Source organism: Aptenodytes forsteri, unplaced genomic scaffold, assembly GCF_000699145.1.
Source record: "Aptenodytes forsteri isolate BGI_AS27 unplaced genomic scaffold, ASM69914v1 Scaffold366, whole genome shotgun sequence".
NCBI classification, from domain to species: Eukaryota; Metazoa; Chordata; class Aves; order Sphenisciformes; family Spheniscidae; genus Aptenodytes; species Aptenodytes forsteri.
Genome location: NW_008794621.1, coordinates 1,977,857 through 1,991,695, shown reverse-complemented (window position 1 = coordinate 1,991,695; position 13,839 = coordinate 1,977,857). Strand labels below are relative to the sequence as shown.

The following is a 13,839-nucleotide window of genomic DNA, read 5'->3' as shown; positions in this document are numbered from 1 at the left end:
TCCCTCTGGATGGCATCCCGTCCCTCTGGCATGTCGACTGCACCACTCAGCTTGGTGTCATCTGCAAACTCGATCCCACTGTCTATGTCACTGATGAAGATACTGAACAGTACCGGTCCCAATACGGACCCCTGCAGGACGCCACTCGTCACTGATCTCCCTCTGGACATTGAGCCATTGACCACTACCTTCTGGATGCGACCATCCAACCAATTCCTCACCCACCGGACAGTCCACCCATCAAATCCATACCTCTCCAGTTTAGAGAGAAGGATGTTGCGGGGGACCGTGTCAAAGGCCTTACAGAGGTCCAGATAGACGACATCTGTAGCCCTTCCCATGTCCACTGATGTAGTGACTCCATCATAGAAGGCCACTAGGTTAGTCAGGCATTTAAAAAGAAATCATCTAAAACTTGGGGAATTTTTTATAGTACCATCATTTAGAATTTTTAAAATAAATACTTTAACAAATTTTGCCACAACCAAGCACAAACAGCTCTCACACATATTAATTCTGGTTTTACTACATGTTTATTACTTCTAAAGTTCCCCTAAACTGACGTACAGTGAGGCAGCCTGTATACATCAGTTGAAGTAAAATATGAATTCAGTATGTTTAATGATATTTCTGTCTTTTTTTTTTTTAGCGGAACAGATGTTCTGGGAAGTTATGCAGCTGAGAAGAGAGATGTCACTAGCAAAACTTGGCTATTACAAGGAAGAGCTCTAAATCTTTTTACTCTTGCGCATGCATGAACTTCATTGAATAACTACAATTGCTGAATCTTTTTTTGTCACTTGATATTTATTTCCACAAAGTGGGTCCAAGATCTTTCTCCTTTTGCAGATTGCACTAAGAAGTACTGTGATTGTTTTAAACTGACTTATGCTGTATATGCGTACATATAATACTTAGTTGAACAAATGTGGTAAGCACTTGCAGGTGTATTAGTGATTGTAATTTACATTTAAAAACAAAACTTCTGATTAAAGTGTTAGTCTGAAGCCGTGTCTGTCTTCTGTTCTTTGTGATGCAGAATGGTGTGAACCTCCCTGGTAAGTCATTCCAAAATGTAAAACTGAGATGATTTTATGAAGAGGGAATAAATGCCTGACATTTTCTTCATTGTAGTGTTTTAGGTACGTGTATGTATCTCTCTATGCACGTATGCCAATACAGTTAACAGACGACTAGGAGAACTTGGAATTCTTTGAAGTGCTGCTTTCCTATATTTTTCATTTTTAAAACAATGTAAGAAGAGAAACATATATGGTGAAGAGTCAACAGCATAATAAATCTGGGTATCTTCTCTCTAAAGTAGGGTGCTTTTCAAACATCAAGGAACAATAAAATTACCTTGGTCACTCTTTGGTTAGAAATCTGTCCCGATTCCTATCTGACTGCTAAAAACTTTCTCGTCCCCTCTAATTTTCTTTCATTGGAATTTTTTCATTCCTTTAAATGATTTTTTTTTTTCCCTTCTGCTTTTTTGGGATTTCCGGTGTTTTGTACATCAATTTCCCACAGCTGCCCTTGAAATTGAAAAACATCCATTACGTGATTTCTTTAACATGCTGATGGTAATTTCCATGTAATGTTAGCAGTTTCTTCACACACACAATTTGCTACAAAGAGAACCCAAAAAAGGATCATGGCTTCTTAAGGAAGATGCTCTTTCTGTTCAAGTGCTACTTTGGCACTTCAGGTTTTTCTCTGGGCATAGTCTGAGCTGAACGCAGTTATTCGGTTACAAGGAACATAGTTGTGGGTATGTGGTAGGCTTGCTATGTAAAAGCCCTTTTGGAAAAACTAGGTCTTGATCGTGACAGCCATTTATCAATTACAGATAAGATTAAAGCATTGGCAGGTAAACTGACAAACATTAGAAATAAAGGGAAGTTTATATAGTTGGTTCTTTAACAAGAAGCATCTCAGTGGATACAGGTTTCTTTTGTTTGATGCAGAACAAAAATAACACTATTTGTCACTGTCTTACTGGAGTGTTCTCTGTTTTTACAAAAGTAAATAGCATGAGCAGTGAGATTTGATACCATACTTGTGTTGCTTGCATGTACATGTGCCTGAAAACACTGCAAGCCTTGTCTTTGACCAAGCATTTCAATGTTAACATTAAAACAAACAATTGAACTTACTCCACTACTAGTAAAATATGTATGTCCAGCCTGGGCTGTTTTAGTACTGATGAAACATTTTTATCAGCCTCCTGTCACTGGGTACTAGTTCCTACCGTAGAAACCTGGAAGAATTCTACCTTCAATTGTTAAAAGGTTGTTTATTATTTCAGTAATGCTAAGGAAGTCTGGTTTTACTCACTCTTAGAAAACAAACTGTATTTGTTGGTATTATGTTTTGTGTTAGGCTCATAAATGCTTCCTAAATGATTGTTAATCCTTAGTTTACACAATGAAATCAAACTGTTTCCAGCAGTAGCTAACAGTAGTTAAATGATAGCTGGTAGCTACTGCTATTCTGACTTAATAATCCTTTACACGTATTGCTCATTCAAGCAGAGAGCAGGGGTCGTTTTCTATACATCATCGTATCAAGGCATAAATGGTATCTAAAGTTTATTATGCTGAGGTGATTTTCTCATACTAGGGACTACAAAGATGGACCCAGTGTATCTTGGTGGTGATGACTGGCTTGTAGATACTATCTACATCTTGTAGATACTGATTGGCTTGCTTCTGTCTTCAAGTCCCTTCCCTGAAATTCTTTTCTATATTTTTAATATAAGCTGCCTATCATGAGGAACCTGTGTCACTGTGAGTGTCTGGGGCTTGTAAAAATTGCGCAACAGTCACTTGTCTAATGAATGTAACTACTTCAGAAAATGGCCTCATTCCAGACTTCATGATTTCACTGAAGCTTTTGTTCACAATCAAATGCTTCTTGCAGATGCCCACTCAAAATCTCTGAATAATTTTCTCCTGTTTGCTTAGAGGTGACAGAACAGGGGCAACTTTCAGTGTACAAAGATCAATTTAAAGTGAAAAAGGATTTGCTACTAGCCTTAAAAGACCTTTGTTCAATGTTCAGCTTTCCCATATGTTTTTCAATGTTACCTTAGACAAACAGGTTAATCTGTAATTTAGTTTTGTTAATAATAATAATGTAGAAGTTCTGCTTCCCTATAATCAAACTGCTGTGAGATGTAGGTTTTTTGTAGTAGTTGGATAGTCTGATGCTCAGCTGCTTAAATGGGATAGTACATACAGTGAAAACAGTGATGGCTTTGCTCTTGCATGTTTGATTACGTTCATCAGTAGTATTAATTATATCACCTGAGTGAAAGTACAGAGACAAGATAAGTAATTTTTATTGCCGCACTTTTTTGCGCATGTGTAATTATGGTTAGTACTGGGACCAAAGGTCCTTAAAACAAGAACATTAGCCATACTGAACAGAAGAACGCATATCACCTTCATCTTGCCTCAAAAGCCTTGTCAGGTTCTGCTTTACGTGTAGCAGAGTTTAAGTATAGCCCTGGCTCTAGTTATGAAGGAATAAAATCAGCTGGGACAGTCATTGAAACCTCTGACAAAAACATGATGTGTTCCTTGGCACGTTCGTAATCATCTGGAAGAGGGACGGTGCATTTTTCTCAGTGGGACTCTTCAAGCAGTAGGAAAGGCAAACACTTCTGGCTTTTCATGGATGTGGTGGGAGAAAATGAGGCCTTGCAGCAGTTCTTTCAAGGTAAGAGACAAGTTTTAAGAGAGAGTCTTAACAATTTCTGGTGGCAGCAAAAATACAGTAATTGTTTGGGGTTAATTGACGAAGAAAGGAAGAAGAGCCCCAAACTGCAAAGCTCTGTTTACACAAAGCTATCGTGTAAGGCGATACCAGAATGAAGTAGTACAAATGGTACAGATGCACTGCAGTGCCTTTTTCTGTGTACTTCGGCCAGAAGGCCAGCGGGAAGGCGGACCTAGCAGAGCCTGCAGTACTGCTGTGGTAATTGCCAGGAAGAAGAATCGGGAAGTGGCTGAGGTCTCCTTGCAATCTATCATTTCTGAAATCTTGGTGATTTTCATGAGGTTAGAGACCTCCCTCCCTGCTCTGTCGTACCAGGTTGGGTTAAAGAGGGTTTTCTTTCCAATAATATCATTCTTCTGAAATGGCCTGATTATAATTGGTAAAATGGTAATTGTGGCAGTATCCTCGAGATCCTTCTGAGAAATTTTTTTTGTCTTTTGGCTGGGATCTGTCCTTCTGCCTTTTTCCCCAAAGACATTTTACCTCCAAGCAGGTCCTATTAGTCTCCTGCCTTTCTCTTACCGCAAAATTTACTTTCTAATAGATTCCATAATCAAACCGCATTTCTCAGGCCCTATTATAATGTGATTCAACATGGCTGTTCAAAAGCTTATGTACTTTTTATTGTTTTATTTTTTACTAAATATTTTCTTTCCTTTGCTCCAGTTCTCCCTTTGCATTTTTTTCAATGTTAATCTTCCAATTCCAAGCTTCTCTTTCTGTATTTGTTTTCTTTCTATTACCTGTGCACGTATTGGTCATGTGATACTGATGTCAAAGTAACTTGGAAAACTGCCTTTTCTGTTTTAGATAACGTAGACAATTTTTGTTTCCCTGCATTTAATTTCCATTGTGCTAAATAAGTGTTGTTTTTTTTTTTCCTGGCACTCTGTTGGCTTATGCGAGAGGCGGCAACTCCAACTTTTGAGTTTTAATTTCAAACTAGGAAATTAAAGATTCTCCAGCACCGATCAAGAAAATGCATTTAAGCCAAGAAACTTAAATCAGTGAACCACAATCTAGGGCTGCTAGTCAGCAAATGTGTTGTTTATAGATGTTAGGAAATTCATACTATGTTTCTTAAGTTCACTTTTAAGTCGTCGAGATGAAAAGTTAACAAACTTTCTTGGCTTTGCTTTCAGCAACATAATGTTTGTTGTTATCAAGCTATTTGCTCAAGTACTGCATTGCATAGCTGGTAAATACTCAAAATAGTGTTGGACATGAATTATTTAAAAAAAATTTCATAATCAGAAATTTTTTTAGGAACTGACCTGGAAAACAGGACTCCAGAAAGTAGGGGCTAGGTTCTGTTGGCTTTTGTGACAACAATACTTTGATGGTAGAAGGTACCTCAGATATTTTAGCTGTATGAGCTCTTTAACTAGAATTACAATTGTAATTCTAGAATTACTAATTTAACTCTTTTTTTAGAAGGTAGTTTGGTAGAACGTCTGTCTGGGCAAGCATGAGGGAGAGAAGCCCTGTCAATTCCATTTAATTACAGGAAAAAGAAATATCTTGGGAGGTTATGTTCCTTCAGTAATGTTGTGTGGTTCCGCTGTGTAGCGCTAGAATATGACAAAGGTCTGCTAACAGGGATGCTGTTAGATGGCTGAATTTCATTATCTGGACACTGAGATTAGGTATGTGTCAAGGCTACAAGAGCTAATCATTCATTCAGCATGTAGTAGCTAGGCTCCTCTTGCTGTTAAACCATGGGTAAATCTGTAAAGGGAGCAAGCTGATTTAAAGCAGGGTTTGCACTCTTTCAAGCAGCGGTTAGCTTCACTGAATGTAAGGCCAACATTAACTGATGGCCTCTCCAGCTTAGCACTCCGGCTTGTGGGTTGGCTTTATAATGCCACCTCACAAGGCAAGAGCAATAAACTCCTAGTTCTGACTTGATAGCCTCCGAGATTAGTCACAGCAGTGCTAGAACATTGTCTTTCAAGGCTACAGGAAAAAAAAAAGCTGAGTCCTGCAATATCAAGTGGAGAATGCCGCCACCGAGGAAGTCTCTCTGCTTCGTCAGTGGTTCAGTTTTGGCTTCCAAATGCATCAGCTGGCGGCTAAGCACATTTATAGATCTGTTTTGTAAGATTATTTGAAATTCATGAGCAAAAAGGATGCTACTTTCCCTGTTGCTTTAGTTCCTTACAGTGCGTATTTGCTTTGACACTCATTAGTAAGACAAACTCACATTTGAAATATTGAGAGGGGACAATCTGAAACAGGATTTTTTTTCCAAGGAAAATGAGATGTTTGTTTTCCTGCCAACAGCTTCTTTCAATAGTCAATAGACCTCTTAGATTAGATATGACTGATTGGATCTGACTGTGGCCTTTTCTCATTCAGGTGAATGGCTTTTCTCTTGCCGTGTGGCTGTTCTGTGAAGTTCTTGTCTTTTTTCCTGTCTCATTTCACTCCCACACTAGAGATTTCATTTTTGATGCAAGTTTTTTCTATGATTTCTGTTGAAATTAGTATTTTTAATTAAAAAAATTGCATTTTTGAATCAGTGACTTTCTATTTGTGAAGGGAAGGTCAGAGCTCCTGATTAGCTCTTGTGCCTGTGTGTCACAGAACAATCTATTCTTGCTGATGTTACCAGTGGGTTGAGAACCTGAATGAAGGCTGACCTAGTTACATGGTTAAATTCAGTCCTCTCTTTTTTTTGTTGTTGGAAGGTACATTGACATGTCTGAAATGTGTGTGTTCAGTCTCAGTGCTCTGTGTGATCTAAAGACGACTCTTGGTGGAATCACCACCTCTCTCGCGCTCCTGCATGGATAACACACAATATAGTTTGGGACTCTTGGTAAATAACCTAAGCCACAGAACACACATGCCAAACACAAAACACTTAAAACCCAAAGGTGTCTCACACCATTTTAAGGATGAGAGACTGAAACAGGAATAAAAGATGAAATGAGAAATTTACAGTATTGATGATTGGATTTGTTTCTCTGGAAAATGTTACTTTGAGGAAAAGCCATCTATCTTGACACAAGCTCACTCCTTACCAGCTGGAGTGTTACAGGTTTTCCTGCTGTTGAATAACCCTAGACTGTGGTGTGTCCTGGCTGGCTGCAGTTCTGCCAGCTACAGCTGTTTTGTCCTTGACCCTTTCCTGTTTGTTGCTGCTGAGTGCCCGAGGTTCGTGTCTGTAGCTCTGCTGGCCCAGCAGCTTTTATAAATGACTCCAGGCCTGTTCCCGTCAAAATGAACTGGACTATCTTGAACAGTTTAAGTAGTGACCAGTACTTGGAGTCCTGTAGTATGAAAGGAGTTAATGAACTGTCAGCCCCCTAAGTAAGGCTTACCTTAGTGTAAGCCCATGACGTTCAACTGGACTCATCACTGAGCCTGTATAGTGGAGCTCATAAGGTGTTGAGGCCTGTTTGGCCTCAGTGGTAAAGTATCTTCAGATGAAAATCTGAAGCAGAAAATTCTCGAGCAGAAACGTTTCCCTCAGGTTGCAAGGTTTTGTAGCAAACGTTATTAATTTGTCCTTTCAGCAAGCAGGTATCACTGACCGTGTTCTGTGTGCCATTTTTTACATCTAAGCTGTTATTTAAGGGTTGTTGCCTGTGTAGAATAGCTGACGTTTTAATACAGATCTTGCTACAAATAGCTGGACTTGGCTGGGAACCTCCTGGCATCCTCTTTGAATGTCAGGAAATGGTCAGTTTAGTATTTTTAGTTAATACTAGAAGTTTGACAGAATATTTTATTGGTTGTGGACTGAATTTATGTTTGCAGAAAGAGCACCCCAGTAGCCTGGTTATTTGGGTACTCCTTTGGAAAGTGATGGCTGTGGCACAAGCCAAATTTACAACAGCGTGTGACTTTCTCTGAAATAGCTGTGCTGTTAAAGACAAAACTTACTGCAAGGAGTTTCTGGTTCTCTGTCCCTCATCCTTCACTTTGCATTTAGATACTATTGAAAAGGAGGAAACTGATTTAAATGCAGTCATATGTAAGGCACTACATGGAAGTGTTGGGAGAATTAATCGAAGCAGGTAATTCAGGGATTGAGGCTGATGGTTACAGGAGTGTAGAGTACAGAGTGAAGCTCAGGAGCCAGCTGACGAAAGCCTCATGGCTGGAGGAAAGGAGGAGATGTCTGCCAAAGAGAGAGAGAGAGATGAAGCAAGCAACTGTCAGATTAGGAGGCTGGAGTTTGGACTACTCCTTGGGGGCTTGGGGCTGGGAATAGGGATGGGCTAGGTGAGAACGGACAGGGAAACAGAGGCCAGTGGTAGAACTGACAGGTTTTAGACTTCAGATTGAAGGAGAGGTAACAACAGAATATCAAGCTTATGGAGAAATGGGAAAAATGTAGTCATATGCTGCCTATGACTGCAGTCTCTGTTCTGCAAACAACTGTGTATGAAACCCCAGTCACTGTTTTGGCCTTTCATCTTCATCAGTTTCTTGGGTAGCTGGCAATTCTCTGTGCGGGGACATTCAAGCTGAATGTGTCACCCAGTGCGGACTCTTAGCAGAGACGTCTGGGCACACTGGGGTGTGGAGTGTGGACTGGGAGCAGAGATCCCCGAGTGCAAGCTGATAAAGGCTGCTGACTCCGCATGTCCTCCGGCAGCTCTTGGCCAGGCACGTGGTTCTGCGTGGGAAGCTGTGTGCTCACAGGGGCCTCTCGGCAGGGCTTGTCCCACTACCTACACACAGTTCGCTGCTCTCACAGCCACCTAACATCCAGGTGAGTGACTGGCTTGCATACTACCTGTAACTATTAAGTACTTACTGTGATCAAATGCCTGTGAAATGGAAGCCGCCATTTAAAATAAATTTGTGTATGATCCAACAGCTCCTCCTCTGCTGAAACAGATGCCAGTGCAAGCACATGATGCCACTGACCTGGAAAGTATATTCAGAAAGAAAGAATAAAGTTCTACAGGGCAGCCAAATGTACTGGCTCTTCTGCGCACTTGTATTGTGAACTTTCATTAGCGGTGGCCTATTTTCTTCCTGGTGTGCTTCCTTCTTCTCCCCGCACAGAATTACTTATTCCTTCCTTCTCCTCCTACCCATTTAACTGTTTATGCAAAGTGAAGAGATTACGAAGGGATGATAGGTATTGCTGTTGTCATCACTTAGCAACAGAGCCAATCTCTGTACTGTGGGATGCCCATACTAAAGGCCCTGTCCTTGTTTGATTCATAGCTGTACTTCAAAAGAGCTTGTCTCTGACCTTGGTCAAAATAAGGAATTGTTGGTTTTGTGGTACAGGAAAAACACTTTGTATCTGACCTCTGGTCTCACATTAATAACAAAATTATATCATTCTGCATGAGGGCCAGGCAATCTGAACAGGAGGAACGGGTGGGTAAAAGGAGAAGGTGATTGATTCAGTTTCCTGTGGACTATGTTAGCAAAAGGAGAAGTGTTTGAGATTCAAGGGCGGATATCCTAAATTCGGACATGAAGATGAAAAGATGAGAATCCAACAAGTTTGAAGAAGGCTGTTGAAGAAAGGCAGGTTCTTTTGTACTCTCAAGCTGGTTTTGCAAAGTACTTTGTTCGCTGCTACTTCAGGACTTTCCATGTTACAGTTTTGCTGAGGCAAGTAAGTGTGCTGCACTTACTGAATCTGTTCTCTGATGTGCGGAGGACAGGTTTGTATACAATGCCAGTATGTTGGGATGCGAGGATCTATCAGCAGCACACCTGCAAGTTGCTATCTCACAGTGAAAGGCAGCCGAAATTAAGCTGCAGTAGTGATAAGCAAATGATGCCTAGATTAATCTGTGATCACAAAGCAATTTAGGAGATGTTTATTAGTAATGTAAATTTATGTATTAAGACAGACACACAAGGGGATTCTTGTGCAAGGTGGTGGAAGTGGATTTTTAGGTGCTGCTTGCAGTTGAGTAATGTCTAAACACTGGATCAAGAAGGAACCATGTCAGAGACGTCAGGAAAAAAACCAGAAGAAATTTTATGATACAGCTTCTTACCATGCACTCGTCTGATGCTAGTACAGTGAGAAGACAGTAAAAGCACCAAAGGCAGTTACTGCTCTTGTGCTCAATGATAGTGGTTAACCTTTTGTGTTCTGTTGTGCAGCTCTGCTGCAGAGCTGAGGCGAAATGGTCGGTTTCAGCCATTCGGGGCTGAGCCATGCAGCTCTGAATTTATAGGCTAGTCCGTTTTATCTCGTGTAGCAGTGGGACAGAGCCACGCACAGCTCCTGTGCCTCGCTGGAGAGAGCAGTAATTTCAAGGTCCTTATCTTGTTTGCTTTCTGATGGGCCACACCCATATTTATGGAAGTCTTGCTGGGTATGTGGGGAGCCTACAAAGTAGTTCTGTTTGGGTTTTTTAGAGTGTTCGGTTGACTTTCTACAAAAGTCATGAATTCCGGAGACTTTATAATCATAAAATCTGTTTATAGCCTTCAGTTACCAAGCAACGAAGGACAAAGTACTGAACCTTTCTATTAATTAATACATTTAACATGTTAGTGGGCTGGTTTTTGGGGGAAAATAAAAGGAAGCCACCAATCAAACGTTTCTAAAGCTTTATTTTTGCTTTCTTTAAGCTCATAATGGTGGATTTTTAAACTGTTTCAGAAACTCACTTGCAGTACCAGTGCAGAAAGTGGATCTGTGTGAGACAATGGTCTGAACTTTGACCCGATCACCTGTTTTGATCCCAATGTAAGAGAGTATGAAGTTATCTTCAAAATCCCTTTTTCCAGTTGCAGACTGGGCCCTTCATCTTCTTGCTGTGGTAGTTTAGTGAAGCCTTAATGCCATGCATGAACTGGTGTTTGCCTGGTGCTGCTGTGTCATCTTCATGTTCCCCTGCACATCCTCTTTTACTCTGCATTTCCCGTCATCCTTTCTCCCAGGGTGACTAAAGCCAGAAGCGTAACCCATCCGTTACACACGAGACAGGATGGATTTGGTTTTCCTTTGTGTAGGAGAGTGGGCAGCATTACTTAGTCTGAAGTACTGACGACTCCCTCCAAATTCCACTCTCATAATTTCTGTCTTTTTGACATTTTTAATTTTAGGGCAAGATGTCCATGGAGCCTTGGAGAATCCCATGGTGGATACAAGTATGTTGGAAGAATTCATCAGTAGTGACGTAGAGTTTGGAACTTTGTAAGTATTACAGCAACATATACTTCCCCTCCTTAGCAACATCTCTTAAATTGTTTTCATCAGTGCCATGATAAAATCTGAATGCGACAGTCAGACCTGAAATCTGAGTTTCAAGAGGATTGTGGCTCTCTTGATATTGTTGCTTGAAGCTGTGTAAGAAGACTTGGAAAAATCAATTACAGACAGTAATGGAAATATGGTCGTCTTGTAGTTCAACAGAATGAATGATAATGAAGTCTGGCATAATTCACAACTGTTATGCTAATTGTGGCATTAAATGCAAAGCTGTTATTTTAATATTCCTGTAAGTGCTAGTTTAGTGTTTGTGTACAGAGTAAGTGATATAAGTGAGACTAATGTATAACAAATTGAGAGAATGATGTAAACCTCCCAGTTTGAGGGAAGCAGGGCTACTGTTTTCATCCTAATGCTTCATTCAGAACAGAGAAACTGTCCATTAATCTCTTCTGAGACTAACTTTAACAGATACAAAGGATATATAATGCAAAGGGTCACAGTCAAGGGTGGAAAGTTATGCAGCACAGATCTATTGAAGACTTCGAACCCAAATCTTTCATCTAGATAACTATCAGATGACTGTTGTTCAATGCAAAATATTATTAGTGGGCTGACACTGGCACTTACCAAGAAGCAGAGCAAGAGGGGATGTTTTAAAAATCAGTAAACACGTGATTTTTCATTCTGGACACACTCAGCAGGACACATATTTACTTACAGTGGGCTAAATAGGCTTCTACCTGCTCTAAATCATGAACAATGAATTGATTCTCTCTCTACCCATGCTATAAAAGAAGAATGAAGAGGTTGTTGTACATAAATATATGTAACCTTTATTTCTAGAGTAACTAAACATGTATCAGGTTAAACAGATTATTGAACTCCTGTCTGACAACTTTAAAATGTTATTATTTTGTTTTTATACACAAAACAGCAGAAATATAAATGTATATATATATGCTATTATGTAGCTTACATATGTTAGATATTCTAGTTGCAGTGCTACTAAGTATTTACATGCAAGAAAATAATCTGGAGGCTCAACAGGTTTTTACACTGACACTACAGTAATACTTCATTAATTATGGGATTAAGAAGAACATTTACTGAATCATTAGATCTCTAGAAGTAAAATTATGAAGTATTTGTCTGTACTGCAGACTATTTGTGCATAAACAGAATAGAATCTCAGGAACTTGCCAAAATGTGTCAAAGGAGAAAAATATTAAAAGCCTCTCTCTATATAAAATGCAGATCAACATACTGGCACATGCAATACGGAATGCAGAATGCAATTAAAAGGGTGCTGTTACCACCAAGGTCTTGGGTGCATCTGGAAGTGTCCTAATGTAATAGAAGAACCCTCTGTAGTTCCTTTAAATGGCAGCGAGATGGCATAGGATTTTCTCTCCCTTAAGCTGCTTTGAAAGCACCATCACGAAGGACTGAAAAACTTGAAATAAAATAGGAGACGTGGCAGACCTATGCCCTCAACTGACAGGAGACAGAAGCATAGCCTCTCTGTAGCGGTCTGCTGTTGACTTAGGATGCTCCTATTTTCAATGCAGAAGGAATGAAGTGGTTTTGCTACGTAGTGTGGGAACACCTGCTTGTTGCTGAGAGCTACTCATGGAGTACTTGGCCTAGCTTAAACTATGGTCTAGTTCCAGGTCTCACTCTAAGAGAGTAATCCTTTACACAATGTCTGACAGGAGAAACAGTGCAAGTGTAAAAGCAAAACAAGAATATCACAGGGAGATATAATACAATATAATCAAGCATATGTATCAAAAAGTAAATAATCAAGAACCTTCTTTCAAACCTCAGGCAAGTAAATGGGCTGAGCTGTTAGAAACAAGTTGAGAGCAAGGCTCCTAGTGTCAGCTGCACACAAGGAAACATTCACTTCCTGCCTGAAAATCAGGAGAAAGCTGCACAGTAAAATATGGGCTGGCATGTTCTTCTACAGAGCAGTGTGCCCGAAGTTCTTTAGAAAGGAATTGGGAGGTCATGTTTTCAGAGATTTATGTGTTTGTGTAACAAAAAACATTGAACACTAAAAATCACAGAGCATGCTGAAGTTGTTTGGCTTTCCACAATGACCTCTCTGAGCAGGGGTGTTAAAACATAACTCTCTCCTGCTTGGCTATGGGGTTTGGCAAAGAGGTGGCTATGGATCACATGGAATTTCTTGGTTCCCAGCCAGGATTCCTCTGTCATGCCTCCAGTCCCTGGCTCTCATAATGACTGATCGTAACTGCCTCTGCACCTGCTCCCTGTAATGCTCCCACCGGGGGTTTGAAGGTGCTGTGCTATGCTAGGACCTTGCCTCAGCAGGGTGCCAAGGGTGTTCCTCCTGTGCAGTCCTGATTGCCAACAACCCTGAGCTGCTGTGGAGGTGGCCCTGCTTTCCAATTCATAGGATGTGAACTGGGAGATGAGCCTCTTGCTTATGTATCTCTACACAAGGAAAGCAGCCTAGCTCTGCCTGAATTTGGCACGGCACAGTGTTAATCGGCAGGCGTTTTCATGGCAGGTGACGTGGAAGCTGTTGGACGACGGTACTACATGGGGCGTTGCATGGATCTGTACTTCGTGAGCACCCTTTGTCGTGGGCAAGAGAGCCTAGACTCAAGAAATTTTTACTTTGTTACCAATTTAATTTTTAATTTGTTACTCGTGTATTGAGAAAAAGAGAATATAAACAATTAAACACTTAGGGAAACATCCTTCCTTCCCCCCGCCTTTTCGAGGCTCAGTTCAAACCGAGCGCTCCTCGCTCCTCCCTCCTCCCCTTGTCGCCGCCGCTCCTCACGCTCGGTCCCTCCCACTGCCGCCGGTGGGGGTAGGGTGGGGGTGCGTAACGGCTTCTCCTTCCGGCTCCTCGCTCCTTACTCATTTTC

The 13,839-nt window shown here is 40.7% G+C and overlaps 2 protein-coding genes across 2 annotated transcripts in view; both read left to right on the top strand.

Moving 5' to 3' along the window:
- Positions 1-1,009, top strand: part of RAB3IP (RAB3A interacting protein) — a 26,873-nt gene extending 25,864 nt beyond the window's left edge. The window contains exon 10 of the mRNA XM_009273216.1: positions 650-1,009. Coding sequence (XP_009271491.1) covers positions 650-732 — 83 coding nt within the window. The 3' untranslated portion in view covers positions 733-1,009. The remainder of the gene's footprint in view (positions 1-649) is intronic.
- A 2,668-nt stretch (positions 1,010-3,677) lies between these two features.
- Positions 3,678-13,839, top strand: part of MYRFL (myelin regulatory factor-like) — a 45,932-nt gene continuing 35,770 nt past the window's right edge. The window contains exons 1-2 of the mRNA XM_019470465.1: positions 3,678-3,723; positions 10,828-10,918. Coding sequence (XP_019326010.1) covers positions 3,678-3,723; positions 10,828-10,918 — 137 coding nt within the window. The remainder of the gene's footprint in view (positions 3,724-10,827; positions 10,919-13,839) is intronic.